Raw genomic sequence first — 16420 nt, forward strand, 5'->3', positions numbered from 1 at the left:
TGTTTTCTTCCCCCACCCCACCTTTCAGGTACGCCCCTTGCCATGGAGCATGGGCGCCCCGAGCGTATCTCTGCAGGAGGCAGGCTGCTGTACATTGGGAAGGTGCAGACAGCAGATGAAGGATCTTACACCTGTGAGTGCAGCAATGCGGCTGGCAGCAGCAGAAGGGAGCACCGGCTGGAGGTGGATGGTGAGTCGGAGAGGTGCTGGGGGAGGAGTGAGGTTTTATACTAAAGGGAGCCGAATCTCTGAGTGGAGAATAACAATAAGAGCTCCTGTGTAAGTCAGTTGTCGTTAGTGGTTTTGGGGAGCACGAGTGGCTGAATGGAGCATAGAGCTTCTCTCATTTCTACTGTCCAGGTGTGGCGCTTGGAGACTCCATGTCCCAGCATGCCGTGCTCCATTGTGATCCACACTTTGTATGCTGGACCTATGGTCTCTGCAATCTACACCTCCCTGGTGAGGAGGGCAGCTATGATCTGTAAAACTAGGTGCTGCCCTTGGGTTCCTGGCCAGCAGCCAGTGTGGGCTCAGCTGGGCAATCTTTGGGAGCCACTGGTCCAAAGTAGCTGTGTGATTTTGAGTATTTAAAGACAGCTGGTGGTCAGAGTCTGGATTGCCTTAGTATTCGGCATGTCTACCCCAGAGTCTGGATTGCCTTAGAATTCGGCATGGCTCATAGCTGTCCTTTGCTGGTCCAGACCAATCGCTTGCTGCCGTTAATATCCTCTTAAAGAAAACCCAGGAGGAGTTGAATCCCAACAGGTCGGTGTAGTGTCTCTGCCTTGTGCTCTTTTCACCTGCAGTTCTGCCAGTGATCAAAGGCAGCGGCGAAGCCCCAAAGAAGATTTCCGTGGCCAAGGCTAGTGAGATTACACTAGAATGTGAAGCTGGGGGATCACCGCATCCAACAGTCACATGGATGAAAGATGGGCAGCCTGTGAAGAATGGGGAAGCGCTTCTTCTTAAGGACCAGGGGTGGAAGCTGCATATTCAGAGGGTGCAGGTCACCCATGCAGGCCGCTACACCTGCCTAGCGGCCAATGCAGTTGGACAGGTGGAGAGGACGTTTGATCTTGCTGTGCATGGTAAGGATATGGGCAGCAGCTTTGCTGTTGTTTCTGGGACCTTGGGGGCGAGGTGTCTGAGAGCGGGGGTCAGGAGAATGGTGATGCACTGGGAAGTTCCACCGTGCATATGATAGAGCATTAGGTGTGAGGAAGAGATAATATTATCAGGATGAAAAGTTCTGTGTAAGCTCTAGGTATTGTTACTGCAATGGCCATCCCAGCAACTAGTGGCAGGGGGTTTAAATGATGGGGTGAGCAACAAGGAGACAAAGTCATCTGCTTTCCCTGGACTGTGTGAACCAAGCTTTCAAACAGTCGAGTTCCTCTGGGGAGTTGGATCACCTGCCTGGTTGTGTGTGCACTTGTCACCCCTGTAAACTCATATTTGGATGAGCCTATAGATTGGCAGCTACATTCACAGTGAGCTGCTCTGTGGCACTGATCTGGGTCCTGAAGGCACCATGGAGGCAGGCTTATTTTTTGGGCATACCTCCTTGTGCCCCTGTTTTGGACGTGGGTGCGTAGTTTGAAGGCAGGGGTAAGCTGGATTTCCTAGGGCCCCCATTTGCTTATTTTCTTGCTTCCATGGAGACTGCTTTGTAAATGAAAGATCATCTGTTTGTCTCTCTAGTTCCCCCTGAGCTCGTTAGGGGAGCAGGGTCAGTGACCAATGTCACTGTCTCTTTGCATGGTGCCCTAACTCTGATCTGCGAGGCCTCAGGCATCCCGCCCCCATCGGTCAACTGGTCCTGGGAGAACTCTCCCGTCATCCCCAGCGAGCACACACGCCTGTTGTCAGGTGAGGCAATAATGAGTAATCATTGCTGGGAGGTTTATTCTGGCTGGCTAGCAGCCTTGGAACTCAGGGTTTCGCTATGGGGAAATTGACTAGAATTGCTACGGTGCAATGGTTGCTCCGGGATAGCTCATGGAATAACACAGGGAGCTACCCTGGAATAGCTATTGCTGAATAGCTTATTCCACTAAAGTGATTTTGGTCAATTTCCCTATGTAGATAAGCCCTTAGACAATCACACTCCAGAGCTGGGAGCCTGTAGGTCACTGCCAGGCTGGGGGTTTTTGGCTCACTCAGCCAGTGTCTCTGGGAGTCACTTGGGGGTTGGGCAGGATCCCACTGAAAATGTCTTTAATAAATAAAAGCAAATATGTGATTTGTGAATGGAAGTGACAGGGCCCTCTGTGGATGCTCTTAATGCTTCCAAGCATCCTCTGACATCTCTGCCAGCGTGTTAGCAGCTTTTCCCTGGAAAGCACCAGAGATACCAGGGGTGGAGGAAGAGGGTGGGGAGGGAGGGAAACAGGTCTAATTACCACTCAGCGTTCAAACTGGTGCACAGGGTTTTAGCTGCCTAATTCATTCAGCAATGACAGGATTTTCTGCTAATTTAAACCCCGGGAGCGAGATTGTCTGACTTGTCCAATGAAAAGTTGTCCTCATGAAGGTTAAATCCCCACGAGGAGCGACAGGTGCATTCTTTATGAAAAGACAGCTACCCTAGTGGAGACCTGGCAAGTGCTAGCTTTGTCTCAGTGTGGCCGGTTGGAATAAACCCTTGCCTCCCACACACACACTCAGGGTTACCTCAGCCAGCTCCACTAAGGCTTCCTGCTGTGGTTGTGATCTTGTTGTAAATGCTGCTTGTTCCCCAGTGAAGACAAACCCTAAGGAGCAGCGTGTCGGCATGCTGCCATGGGAGTAGCTTGAGGAGGGAATTGTGACTTGGAGAGAGATGATTTTGTCCCTACTCCCTTCTTGCTCCCAGAGGGTGGTAATCTGTTACTGGCCTTCACTGGTAGTAGTGTGCCGCACCGCTTGCCCTGCCATCCCAGCCCAGTATTCAGTGCCTAATTGCTATGGAGACTGGAGCTATATGGAGAGAGACCCTGGGTTGTATTTATAGGGTAGACCCACCCTCTGTGTGGTCTCGTGAGGAAAGAGCACTCAAGAGGATGCCATGTTTGGTTGGACTCCCTGCTGGGGTTAGTGGACACTCCTAGTTGGCTGTACTCTGATAGAGGGGCAGGAGAGGGCACTGTGTAGACCCCTCATGTGTCCTTGTAGAGCTGAGGAGGGTGCCCTGATGCTGTGGTGATGAGTGAATGAGAGAGCTGTGACAGGCCAGCTCAGGCAATGTCGGAGACTTGCTAGGACAGGGCAGAAGCCCTGGATCAGGATGTAGTCACTGGTAATGCAGTTTCTTTGTTCTTTGCCATTGTGGCTTTTCCCCTTTATTTCCAGGTGGATGGATTCTGAGGCTAACACGCATGCGAGCCCAAGACGGAGGCCTCTATTCCTGCATAGCTAGCAATGCGGCTGGGGAAGCTAGGAAGGATTTCAGTGTGGACGTCCTAGGTAAGGATGAAGCACTGGGTCAGAAACACTGTAGATACCTGAGTTATTGCTCTGGGACCTGTCACCATTTCCTCTGTCCCCTTGGTTTTTAATGCTCTGCCTGCTACAAGGTTTCCAGTGGGGAATCTCTGATGTAAACGAGAAGCTAAGTGCTACGCTCACACAAGCCCTTGGGATATGCCCTTCATGTACAACAATCCCCAAATCCTTTGCTCTAGGTGGCTAGAAAATGGTTTCTTGTCTCTCTTGGTGTGGTTGGACTCCTGGCAAGAGAATCATCCTGTCTTCCCCTCTCTTTCTCTTTGGCCTTCTAGTTCCTCCCAGCATTGAGAACGTGGGCAAGGAAGACAGAGTTCAAGTGCCTGAGGGTCAGTCGGTCAGCTTGTCCTGCATAGCCACAGGTGAGTGTCGCAAGTCCCGGCTGAGAAAAGGCAAGAGGTGGTTTTAACTCTAGAGCTCTGGGTGGGTAATTATCATTTTGCTGCCCAGCATCTAAGCAAGGAGTAGGCTCTTTTTAAGCGACTTAGCTATCCATGTGCATTTGAGTCCTTTTTCCCATTAGGGAAAATAACTTGCCTATATCCTGGGCTCCCATGTACTGCAGAGCTGGCTGCATTGGAAATGCCTGGATAGAATCACCATCCTGCTGCCACACTTTTTTCTTCTTTCCTCTGGTAACAAACAGGGGAAGATGCATGTTCAGTAACTCTTCAGGGAGCTGATCCCTCTATTCCAGGGAAAGAAACGGAATATGGCACTTGGGTACCATTTATCAGGGTGAAACTTTGATACCAGGGTAAGGTAGAGATGGGAGATCCTGCCTCATCACAGTGAAACCTTTTGGCCATATTAGGTCTGGAAGAGACCTCCTGGATCATTGAATCCAATATCAGTTATCTGCATCATACAATCCCATTCGTACGCTTATCAAGCTCCATCTTAAAACTAGCTCAGTTGTTTGTTCCCACTGCTCCTATTGGGAGGCTGTCCCAGAATGTCACTGCTCCAATGGTTGGAAACCTCCCAGCCTGAATTTACACAGGGCCAGTTTATCTCCATTGCTCTTGTGGCTCATCCAGCACTCTCTGCCAGCTATTGAGGCTTTCTTCTTAAATCCTAGCGTGGATGGAGAGAAAACATTCCAGAACTGGGCTCCGGGTTGCAGAGCACTGGTCTGGCTCACTCCAGCACAGCTGAGTGTACGTGAGACAAATGCCAGCAAAGGCTGAGTTGTGCTTTTTTTTTTTTTTTAACCTCTTTTACCTTTCACCATACAGGCAATCCCAAGCCGGAGATCACTTGGTTAAAAGATGGCAGCCCTTTGCTTAGCAGAGACGCCTATCATATATCCCCAGACGGATTTGTCTTGCAGATAAACCAAACCACCCTTTCCAGCGCTGGCCGCTACTCCTGCGTGGCCTCCAATGCCATGGCTGATAAAACCAAACACTATCTGCTAAGTGTTCTAGGTAAGTACAGAGCCCTGGGCGTTCTCAGATTTGACCGGGGGAATGGAATTCAAAACCACTAAGATGTTCCTTCGTAGGACTTCAGGGTCTGATCCAGGGTGGTGTTGATCTCTCTCAGCTCCTACTGAGTTCAGCATGCAGTGAGGGCACCTGCCTTTTAGCAAGAAGGGCCCAGCACCCTGCAGGGGCCAGGCCTTTGAGCAATTTGTTGAGCCAGGGGAATAGTCATATCCATGTTTCCAATGAAGCCATGTTAGCAATGAGTGTGTTTAGCCGTGGCCATTGGTATGGTTTCCTTGGCCGTTGTGGTCTAGGCATTATTTCACTTCCACTGGTATTGGGCGGAGTTGAACTGACCCCAGAGTTTCTTTAGACATCAGCACTTGAGGTTCTCTTTGCACCAGATATTTTAGTCCTCACTCAGCCAGCTGTCAGCCGGAGGAGCTGAGCACTGCACACTCTGTGGTGGGCGGAGTAAAGTGGTGGAAAGTCTCAGCTGTGACAGAAAGTCTCAGAAATTAGATACATTATCTCTCTCCATTCAAAAACGATCTCTGTTTCCCCATAGTTAGTCCCATGTTTCCTGGGGCGAGCCACGAGGGTGCCACGGATGATGTTACTGTAGTGATCAATAACCCAGTATCCCTGCCCTGTGAGGCCTTGGCCTACCCTTCCCCCACCATCACCTGGCTGAAGGACGAGGTTCCTTTCCAAGCATCCACAAACGTTCGGTTGCTCCCTGGTAACGTATCAATTTCAGTGAATGTGGTTGCTCAGAATGCTTGACTTCATGTAACTGCTTCCTGATTGGTCTCACAGACTAGGGACTGGATCTGGAGCCTTTCACATCTGCGTCCAGTCCAGGGCAATCGTGTGACCAGGGTTCTCTGGCCTGGGGGTGGGATGAGGTCTTGGACCGTGTTCTTACTGGATAGGTGCTGACATTCCCAAACCCATCATCTCAGCCGATGCCTTCTGGAGCTGTGCCCACGGGACACCAGTGATTTTATAGGCCTGGATGCTGTGCTGCAGATGTGACCTTTGCAGCTCAGACTTGAGGCATGTCAGCCGGGCCCTTTGAGGAAGGTGCTTTGCTGTGTGTGAACAGGCAGCCACAATTCCTGGGGAATATATGCTCTTATCATACCCTGCGCTGTGTTGTGTAATAACCAGGAATTGTTAGTTGGGATGATTCACCTGCTTATTTCTTAACTAAGTGACTAAGGGCTGCCATAGGCTCCATCATGGAGAGTCCTTTTCCCTAACCAGGTGGCCGGGGGCTTCAGATTCTGAATGCCCAGGAGGAGGATGCTGGCAGGTACACCTGCATCGTCACCAATGAGCTCGGGGAGGCTGTGAAGAGCTATGAAGTGAGGGTCCTTGGTATGTACGAAGCCCCTCTATAAGTGCTTTGCCAAGGCCCCATGTTTCCGTTATTACGGCCAACTTCTGCTCAGACCTGTCTCATGGCTGCTTCTTTTCCTTCTCTCACATGCGTGTTCCAAGTGCCTGATGGAGCCGTGGCTTTTATGATATGAACATTTTGGCCCAAGAAGGGATCCTGCCCTAGAGGCCCTTTGCTCAAGCTCTTTGTGTGTCCTTCTCCTGCTGCTCTTGGGGGTATGTCCTACCTGAGCTGAATCAGCTGAGAGAGGGCTGTTTATGTCCAGGAGCAACACCCACGCTTCCCTCCTGGTCGCTCCCTTTGTCTCCTGCTCCCACTCAAGGTATCGGCCACCCAGTGTGCTGCAGCAGGCCCTATCTCAGCTCATGTTAAACATCTACCTTCCATTCCCTTCTGAAGAGCCCTCCCTCCTGGCAGCGGAGCTGTGGATCTGTTTTGCACTGACTTGTATTTGCTTTGCCTTGTGCTCCTTGAGTCACAGTTCTCCTTGGCACTCTTCACTGGCTGGCTGTTGCTGTGCACACCTACAGCATAGGAATGTGCCTGCCAAGCTGTTGAGAGTAGCTCACAAACATGAGTACCAACCTCAGGGCAGACTGTTGCAAGACAGGGCACAAACCACAGATGGGTTGTGTGTTCTATAATTAGATTTCACCAACAAAGCATCAAATGTACATTCCTCAAGCACTAAAACAGCCTAACCATGGAGTCACAGACAGTCCCCTTGGGTACTTTGATTTATCTTGTCACCTGGGCAAGCTTCCCTTTGTGATAGACTAAAAATCATAACAATATTAGGTTACTTCCCAGTCCCAAGGACCCATTGCTTACCCCAGGTTGAGTGCACCCTAGATCTCCCGCCAAAGACAATGCTTGTAGTCAATCCTATAATAAACTAACTAAAGGTTTATTAACTAGGAAAAAGAAATGAGCTATTTACAAGGTTAAAGCAGGTAAATATACACCCACAAATGAGTTAGTCTTAGAAGCTGCTGTAATGTGCAAGCTCTATATGTCCTTTAGGGCTAACCCAAACAAGAGATCCCCGGCTGTTTAGCTTATGCTTAGAAGTCTTGCCCTCTCCCTGAAGTCCAAGAAGCATAGGGATAACAATTTCTTCTTGACAGGGATTTGTATTCCCTCCCCCCCAGAGCTCAAGCGAATGGGATGAGTGTTTTGTCTCCTCTTCATGGGTGTGGGGGGAACAATCAACAAAGTCTTTTATCCCCTGATGTTTCACAATAGCTTGTCTGGTGTCTGTGGACCTTCTTTTGTTGGAGAGGAGATGACAGCTCTTCTGGTAACTAGTGTTTCACACTGGGTAATAAGAAAAGGAGTACTTGTGGCACCTTAGAGACTAACAAATTTATTAGAGCATGGGTAATGTTTCTCTTCTGACTGGGAGCGAGGGGGGGAAAAGGGGGTTACAGTTTTAGAGCAAACATATCTATAGTCAGAGTAAACATGTAAATATCACCTTAGAACATGGGGTACAGATGTTCTAAATCAGATTAATACACTCAGCATCCTACAAGCATTTCATGAAATCTGAACGGACAGTCTCATAACTCTCATATCTATTTAAACAATACTAGCACCCAGATGAGCCAGATTGGTTTCCAGCTATGCATTTGTCAGTGCTCAGTGAGGTCTAGGGGCCTTGGTGTTAGCTGTCAGCTGATGTCCCAGCATCGCATTGCTCATGTGGCTAGATCAAAGGGCAGGTGTGGTGGGAGATGGTTCTCTTGTCCTGATTGTATTCATGTGTTGTCGCTCCTAGTTCCTCCTTGGATTGCCAAAGATCATGCTTTGGGGGAATTTGCCTTGAAGGAGGTGAAAACCAAGGTCAACAGCACCCTGATGCTGGAGTGCAAGTCCGGGGCTGTGCCCAAGCCGACCATACAGTGGTACAAAGATGGGCAGGTGAGGTTGCTAAAGAAAAGGCAGGAAACCGCCAGTGTCGCTAGTGAAAACTCATAACCATTTCTAACGGGACTGGAGCCTTCCAAAGGCAGAGCCAAGGGGAGGGGACCAATGGGCTTCAGTGGGCCAGGATCAATGGGTCTGCAGTGGGGAAGGCTGGAGAGTTCCCCTGTAGTCTGTCATGAAGGACCGTTTTCATCCTGGGCAGCTGTTCTCATTTGATCAAGCTTCTGGAGTCCAAAGGAGACGGCAGACGTGTGACAACCTGGCCAGCCCCTGTTCGAGCAGGGAGCTGCACAGCAGTTGGGCACGGTCAGTTGCCTAATGATGCCTAGAAATACAACCGAAAAAGCCCCCTTCTTGGTCCCTGAGGAGGTGTGCACTCCAGGTCTGCCTCCCAGCGATTTCTGCCATGAGGGCAGGCAGGAAAGGGTAATTCTTTACTCTGTGTTCTGTTTTCATTTAGATTCATGATCTTTACACTGATTCTCATGAAATAATGTGCTTGTTTAAGGCAATGAAACCCTCTGATGATTAATAGCCAGGTATCTATTGGTGAATGAAGAGCAGTTTCCAGCTGGCTGGGCAGGGAAGGGACCATTTGTAAGGCTTGGGGTCTGGATTCTGTATTGTCCTGTGGCTGTTTTCAAGGCTTTGATCCTGGCATTTAATCGCCATGAGAAAGGTTTAACTCCGCCTTCTCCTCCCCACATCCTTGTTCTGGGTATCTCCTCACCAGCTCTTGGAGGGTGACAGCCATCTCCAAGTTCTCAGCGAGGGGCAACTTCTTCAGATCAGACCAGCCCATGTCTCGGATTCGGGGCGCTACACCTGCATCGCCACCAACCCAGTGGGTGAAGACGATAAGGACTTCAGTGTGCATATTCAAGGCGAGTCTCTCTCACGGGATCGCGGGTCGCAGAGCTGCAAATGAGAGTCTGGGAGCAGAAGGCATAAGGGGGCTAAGCCCCTAGAATGCAGGAAGTGGAGTGCTAGAAGAGGGGGACGGGGAATGGTCACTGTGGAAGGGTTGTATTTCACCCACAATGCAGTGAGATTCCATGTTCAAGTGGCGCCCAAGGGGCCCAAGTAGCCAGATTAATTTGGGGCCAGATTCTGATCTCTGCTGGGAGAGGCACAAAGGGAGCAGAAATGGGTTAAGAATCCCAGGCAACAGGCAGCTCCTACCTCTTCCCCATATGCAGCCACCCACACAGCAGCGTGGCAGGAGGGGACGTGTCCAGAGAGTGCTTATCGGGGGATTGGCTGAGGAATGCTTCTCATGGCTAAGCTGTCAGTTTCGCTAATCTCTCCTCCTTGGAGCCGCTTGCCCCTGCTGGCTGCCCACGCACTCTGTTGGGTCTTGTCCCCAGTGTGGGTTGATTGCTGGTGCTTGCTCTCTTTCAGTGCCCCCCCTGTTCCAGAGGCAGGGAAATCCCAGCACAGCCTTCCAGCTCCACTACCAAGAGGAAGACCAGGATGGAAAGGTGACAGAGCACCGGGGGGTGACAATCAACAGCCCAGCTTCCCTGTACTGTGACACGAATGCCATCCCGCCCCCGAAGCTCACCTGGTACAAGGATGGAGAGCCCCTCCGCACTGCGGAGGGGGTTTTAGTATTGCTAGGTAACAAGCTTGGTTTATCGATGCAAACTTCAGTGTGGTCAGATAACTCCAAAAGCTTCATTCAGCTATTTGACAACTGCTGCGCATTCCAGGTAGAGAGCACCTGCCAGGCTCCCGGGCAGGCCAGGCCTGGCCAGCTAGAGTATGTCAGATGTGCCCAAGTGATGCACATCTGCTGTGCTAAAGGACATTACAGGTATGGAAGTGCACCGCCCTGGCTTCCAGATGTTTCAGGTGTGCTCAGCTAAAATACACTGATGTCAGCGTTGCACATACACAGAAATACACAGATCTTCCAGCGCGCCCAGGTGATGTACATCTGCTGTACTATGGGACGTGCCAGGATGCCCCTGCTGTACTGCTGGATGTGCTAAATGGTGCACACCTGCTGTGCTGCCAGATGTTCAGGAAGCCTCCTACGGCTCTGTTAATGTCCCTGAAATGTACAACAGCAGCAACAGGAACGGTGCAGGGACAAGCAATGGAAATGTGACTGTCTCCCCAGTGGGGATCTCTCTGGCCATCTGCCTGCCCTGTTTCCTATCTCGCTGTGTTGCCCTTTTTAAGTGGTTGCCTCCTCCTCCCTCGTTACGGCACCCTTCTGAGTGCTCCAAAGGGGACGGATACATGAGGGTGCCCCTAACAGGTTCTAATGCCCTTGGGCCCAGACCCATTAGCTTTGTCAGAGAGGATGTTGCGGGAGGGCACGGCACATTCCGCTGCCAGAATGAGTCGTGGCACAGGCAGCCTTGAGAGCATGTCTATCGATGGAGGTTGGTTGACCCCATCCCGCACACAAAGCAGCTCACAGCTCTAGTTCTCTCGCTAGGAGAACAGTGGTTTCCTAGGAACCATTCCTGTCCCCTCTCTAACTCTCTGTTGCCTGGCAGGGGGACGTATCCTGCAGATCCCTGCGGTCAGAGCTAACGATGCAGGGAGGTACACGTGCTGGGCTGCCAATGAGGCAGGAGAGGACTGGCTGCACTATGAGCTGCTGGTGCTGTGTGAGTATCCAGGGGAAGATGTCATGGGGCCAAGGGGATGTAAAAGTGACAGGTCGTCGCTTCTGGGTCCTGGCAGAAAGCTGGAGCCACCCAGGACCGCGAATGATCTTGAGGAGCTGCCTTCCTCCCCCAGGTCTTCATGGTCCTCCCTGCAGCTGGGCTGAGCTGAGCTGTCGAGGCAACTCCCTTCAGGAGCTGGCAAGCCCTTGCGGGTGGTGTCCGTGACGTTGTATTCTTTGGTGTGTGGACGGCGCAATCTGGCCCTGTCCCCAAGCTCTTGATACTCAGGTTCTCTCTGAAGAGCATCAGTCTGGGTCATCGGCTCAGTCATCCGCAGAAGGGAGGTGACCTGATGTGAATGCCATTGGCTGGCTCAGAGATCACTCCCTGGGACTCCTCCCAAGGGAGGGGAGAGGTTGGTGGGGAGCACATAATAAATAATAATTTGTATTGCTAGGGGCTGGACAGACCTAGAACAGAGACGTTCCCTGCATGCGAGAGTAGCCTTCAGCTCTTGTCACACTTGCATATCTGAGACAGTGGTGCCTAATAGCTAGAGCAGGGTATTGGGAGCCAGGACTCCTGGGTTCAGTTCCCAGCTCTGAAGCTAACTCACAGTGGCACCGTGCTGTCCCTGACAATAGAGAGGGGAGGCGACTGAACTGCAGAAGCTTAGGATAACAGCAAGGAGCAAAGTGAGATAAAATCATGGGAAGTGAGGGGGAGGGTGGGGGGAATGAAGGGGCACTGAAGGATGAAGGCTATTGAGACCCTGCCCTGGTGCTCCATCCCCTTGAGAGGAAGGCCTGGGTCAGACTTCTCCTCCCTATCTAGGAGGGCTGAGAGATGAGCAGCCCATAACTGACCGGTTCTCTTCTGTCCCCAGCTGCCCCCGTTTTCCAGGGGAACAGGGAGGAGTTGGTAGAAGAGGTGACGGTGATTGCAAACAGCACGGCCCACATGAAGTGTGATGTCACTGGGGACCCAGCGCCTGCAATTACCTGGCTCCGCAATGACTTGCCCTTCACCACCAGCCCTCGGCACCAGCTCCTGGAGGACGGCAGGCTCCTGCAGGTCGGTGTCATGCCCAGCAGGCTTTGCAGTGGGTGGAAAGTGGCAGAAAACACGCACCGTTGGAGGTGTTAGCGCAGTTTCTCTGGCTGCTGCTCTGAACCCATGGTGAGTGCCTGTGATGACTCCTATAGCCGTCTCAGCAGGGATCTGCTTTCCCTTTGCAGGTGGCTTCGGTCCAGGTGACGGACACTGGCAGCTATGTGTGTGTGGCAGAGAATCAGGAGGGCTCTACAGAGAAGCGCTTTGCTCTCATAGTTCTGGGTGAGTAATTCAAGTGGACCCTTCTCTAGATTGGTCTCTTATCCGATTCCTTCTTGGTCAGCCCCTTGGGTCCTTTAATAATTTATTTACCCAGTCACTCATCGGTCTCTTGATGAGTTTATCCCAAACCTTTTCTTTCTCCATCCATCCCATTTTTCTCCCTTATCTCCGTAGCAAGTGCTTAAAGCACCACACAGGGAAGCAGACCAAAGGATCCTGGAGAATGCCACATATTAGGCACACACAGTAGTACAGGGTTTGAAAGGACTGAGATCCTATAGCCTAGGAAAACCTAAGCTAGGAGGACAGCGGTAGCTATAACCAACAGATATATTTATTTAGGTACATTGCAGCACGTTTTCACAAATGGAGGCTCAAAGTCTGTTTGCAAAAAATGTGGGTGCCAAATCGCCCACTTACAATTGCACACACAAACCAGGTGAATGCGTGTGCAAATGTCTGGGCTGGTCCCCGGGGAGCCAGTTGAACGTGTGCTGCTGCACCTGCGGGTTTGCTGTGTGGCTTGGACCCCTCTGCTTTTCAAACTCTTTTTCCTTATAGTTCCTGATGGTCTACGAGCCTTGGGGACCAGGGCTTGTTTCTTTTCATAAGGTATGTTGACACGGGGCGTGACTGTGGCTTGTGTAGACATACATGAGTTGCCTTTGATCTAGCTAGCTCAGGTACCAGAGCAGTGAAGCCAAAGCAGTGCATTCTTCAGCACAGACTAGCCTGCAAGTCATTACCTAGGGTACCAGGTGGATTTGTACAGCCTATGCTGAAGCAAACACTGCCGCAGCCCCAGTGCTAAAGGTAGCCCAGGTCTTTCTACGTGAGCTGCAATCCCACCCCGTGACTGCAGTGTAGACCTGCCCTTAGACTGTGTGTGCACAGCACTTAACATGCTGAGACCTGACCCGGTTGGAACCTCTAGGCGCTAGGGTAATCGTAATGACTTCCCATCCATTCAGAATGCAGTTCTGTGCTTGCTTTTCTCCCCGGGCCATGCATCTTCCAAGTTGTGCCACTTTCCAAGCAGTTCCGTTAACCAATGTCTTAGACTGAGGGTAACGTCCGCACATATCATTGGTATTTCACACTGGCTCCTCCTTGGGCAGCTTTTTACTCCTATGTTCGTGGTTCGGACTGCTGTTTACACTGAGTGCAATGTCCAGACAGGGCTCCCGTCTCTCTGGCCTTCCACACTCTGCTACCTCCAGGGCTGCTGTTTAATACGTCCAAGCTCCAATCCTTTCTCCTCCCTAGCTCTTTTTGCTGCCCGTTGCTGTATCTGCAGGGCTGGTTAGCACTCGGCATGTACAGCACCTGGATAAACGGGGGGAGATTTCTAATCAACACGTTTTGATTTTTGGGAGGAGCAGTTCCTCCAAGGATAGTGGGAGCAAACCCCGAAAGCATCATTGCTGTCATCGATAGCAGCCTCTCTCTGACATGCCATGTCCAATCACATCCCACTGCCGAGATCACATGGTACAAGGATGGCCAAACCCTGCTGCTCAGCGAGGAGCTTATCCTCATCCCAGGTGCGTATGGCTGTGCAGGTGAAAACCTTGACTGGTTAATAAGCCAGTGACCCTCCTACCAGAGCTGGCTGGCTGCTTCCTGATGGGAGGTTACATTTCTTATGGGGCCACTTAATAAACTGATACCTAATACAGAAAGTGTAAGGTTAGAATTTTCAAAGGAGTCTAAGGGGTGTAGGCATGCAACTCCTGTTGAGATGAATCCCATAGGTTGTTCTGAGAATCCCAGCCTGGAGTTGCCAGAGTGGATAATCCCCTCCGTGATGCTCTCCGATGGATGAGGCTGGAAAAGTTCTCTCGTCACTCCCTGTAATCAACATGGAAAAATAACCCTGACCTGGCAGCTGAACTGCTGTTATGATGGTTTGGAGGCTGTAATATGCAACTGCTCTGTGTCTGGGTCTCCAACTGAGCTCGACAGGGCCTTGAGAGAGATTTGCATGACTATCCAGATGCAGTGTGGGGAGCAGGCTGGTGGGTGGATGTGGCCAGGTGCTAACTTGGAGCCACGTGGACAGAGCCGGGCAATGAGCCCCAGCCTTTCCTGGCCTTTCCTTATTCCAGGTTCTCAGATTCTACAGATCCCACGAGTGCGGATTTCCAGTGGGGGAAAGTACACGTGTGTGGCACTGAATGCAGCCGGCAGAGACGAGAAGCTGTTTCTTCTCCGTGTTTATGGTGAGCAAAGGCTTCTGAGCCTTGTCTGCCTCATGCACTGTGGCCCAACATCTTCCCCCTCAGCCTTTCTGGTTCCATCAGATCAATGGGACCGAAGTTGCAATTTAGCAGCAGAGCACGTGATGCCACACATGGGCCTTCAGCTCCCGCCCAGGATCCTGTGGAGACGCATCTGTCTGTGCTTGATGCAGGCCAGCTCTGTTCGAGCAGTAGCCTCTATTCTGGTGTGGCTCCTGTACAGCACCTTCCCTGGCCAGGCATTCACAAAGTAATATGATTGCACACACACAGCTACAGCTAGTACCTAGTTTGGAAACTTGGTGCTTTGGCAGCTGCCCGCAATGCTAGGATCTCTAAAAGCAAGTGTGCTTAGGGAGTTATACCTATGCTTGAAAGGAGGCTGTATCCCTATGGGCCAGATTTTCACAGGGCTTGCTTAGTTGTCCTGACAACATTTGTGCATGCAACAGCCTGCAAGGGGTTAAGTGCACAATTTGCATTTGCATGCATTTGTGCAGCTGCCTCCTGCATCTGACCTCCTTTGGAAAGTTGGCCCTGCACATGTGTTTCATGAATAGCCTCTGTGTGGTATGGGGAGGCATGCACACATGGAACTGTATGTCCTAAATATACATGCGTGGGAAGGAATGTAGTATCTTTGCATCCGCGGTGGTAAGGATAGCTCCTTAGAGATCTTTAAATTTATCTGTGGGCAGTCTGTTCCCCTCCATAGGAAATATACTGCCCCATCATCCAGCAATACTAGAGTCTCTTGTCTCTCTCTCTCTCTGGTAAAGTTCCCCCCACCATCACACAGCCCCTTGGAGGCCAGCAGGAGGGTGTGATGGTGCATGTCGGAGAGACTGCTGTTTTTCAATGTGAGGCTGATGCTCTGCCAGAGCCAGAGGTCACCTGGTACAAGAATGGGCACCAGCTGGCACTAGGGAACGGTGCTCAGACCCTGCTGAGAGGGCAGAGGCTGAAGATTGAAAACGCCCAGGTAAGGTTAGGTTGTACCTAGGGAAACCATTCAGCCTTCCGTGCCCTGTGTGCAAGATTCCGACGACTCCCTCCTTCTCGCAGGTGTCGGATAAAGGGCTCTACAGCTGCAAAGTCACCAATGTGGCTGGGGAGGCAGAACAAACCTTCACGCTCACTGTCCAAGGTAAGAGAAGAGGGTTTAAACCACGTGTCTCCATCCGTTCTCTCCAGATTGTCTGTCTCAGGAGACCTAGGACTGGGGTCGTGAGAGGGTGCAGGTCAGGGCTGAGGTTAGTTGGCAGATCTGGAAGCGAGACCAGTAACAGCAAGCCTTTCTCCACTGCCCTACTCCCTGTGCACTGAGTAGGGGAAATTAATCTGCATCGAGCTTTTCGATAGAGGAAAGGTCAGAAGTCGGGCTGGCCATTGCCTGTTTAAACTGCTTTGGACGGAAAATTGGGTTTTTGACTCGGTGAACATTTGTGTGAAAAGTGTCTGCTTCCTGTGGAGAATTATATATATATATATGGGTCAAAAACCAGAATACCCAAAAACTATTTGCATTCTGAAATGCTGCCGCAGTGCCTCATGGGAGTTGTAATTCTCGTGCTTCTCTTCTCTATGGGGTGAGCTCCCCAGCTAGACTTTGGGCTTCTCTGTCCTGCCCTGCAGTGCAGACTGTCAGGGTGTGAATGCCGGAGCACGCCAAAATGTTTCATTCTAATTGCCCTGTGTGGATGCTACTGGCACAAACTAAAAGGTACCTTGTTTGCATTAACACAGTCCTCTCTGAAACGGGACTACACTACTTTGAACTAGGTACCTTTTCATTTGCCCAGCAGCATCCACACAGGGCAGTTAGAACGTAACATTTTGGTGCACTCTGCACTTCGCACCCCTGTAGTCCACACTGAGGTGCAGTGTAGACATAGCCTTCATCTGCCATGATGCACCACCCCCACTCACCAAAACAGGAGACCACGGGAGATGTAATTCAACCAGAGAACCTGG

The 16420-nt window shown here is 51.0% G+C and overlaps 1 protein-coding gene across 1 annotated transcript in view; it reads left to right on the plus strand.

Moving 5' to 3' along the window:
- Positions 1–16420, plus strand: part of HMCN2 (hemicentin 2) — a 110741-nt gene that overhangs the window by 63777 nt on the left and 30544 nt on the right. The window contains exons 43-60 of the mRNA XM_043498830.1: positions 29–190; positions 807–1088; positions 1702–1869; positions 3331–3444; positions 3759–3845; positions 4722–4913; positions 5482–5655; positions 6183–6296; positions 8099–8241; positions 8981–9131; positions 9649–9867; positions 10758–10871; positions 11758–11945; positions 12110–12206; positions 13589–13750; positions 14315–14428; positions 15226–15428; positions 15512–15593. Coding sequence (XP_043354765.1) covers positions 29–190; positions 807–1088; positions 1702–1869; positions 3331–3444; positions 3759–3845; positions 4722–4913; positions 5482–5655; positions 6183–6296; positions 8099–8241; positions 8981–9131; positions 9649–9867; positions 10758–10871; positions 11758–11945; positions 12110–12206; positions 13589–13750; positions 14315–14428; positions 15226–15428; positions 15512–15593 — 2766 coding nt within the window. The remainder of the gene's footprint in view (positions 1–28; positions 191–806; positions 1089–1701; positions 1870–3330; positions 3445–3758; positions 3846–4721; positions 4914–5481; positions 5656–6182; positions 6297–8098; positions 8242–8980; positions 9132–9648; positions 9868–10757; positions 10872–11757; positions 11946–12109; positions 12207–13588; positions 13751–14314; positions 14429–15225; positions 15429–15511; positions 15594–16420) is intronic.

This window comes from Dermochelys coriacea, chromosome 16 (genome assembly GCF_009764565.3).
Source record: "Dermochelys coriacea isolate rDerCor1 chromosome 16, rDerCor1.pri.v4, whole genome shotgun sequence".
In the NCBI taxonomy this organism is placed as follows: Eukaryota; Metazoa; Chordata; order Testudines; family Dermochelyidae; genus Dermochelys; species Dermochelys coriacea.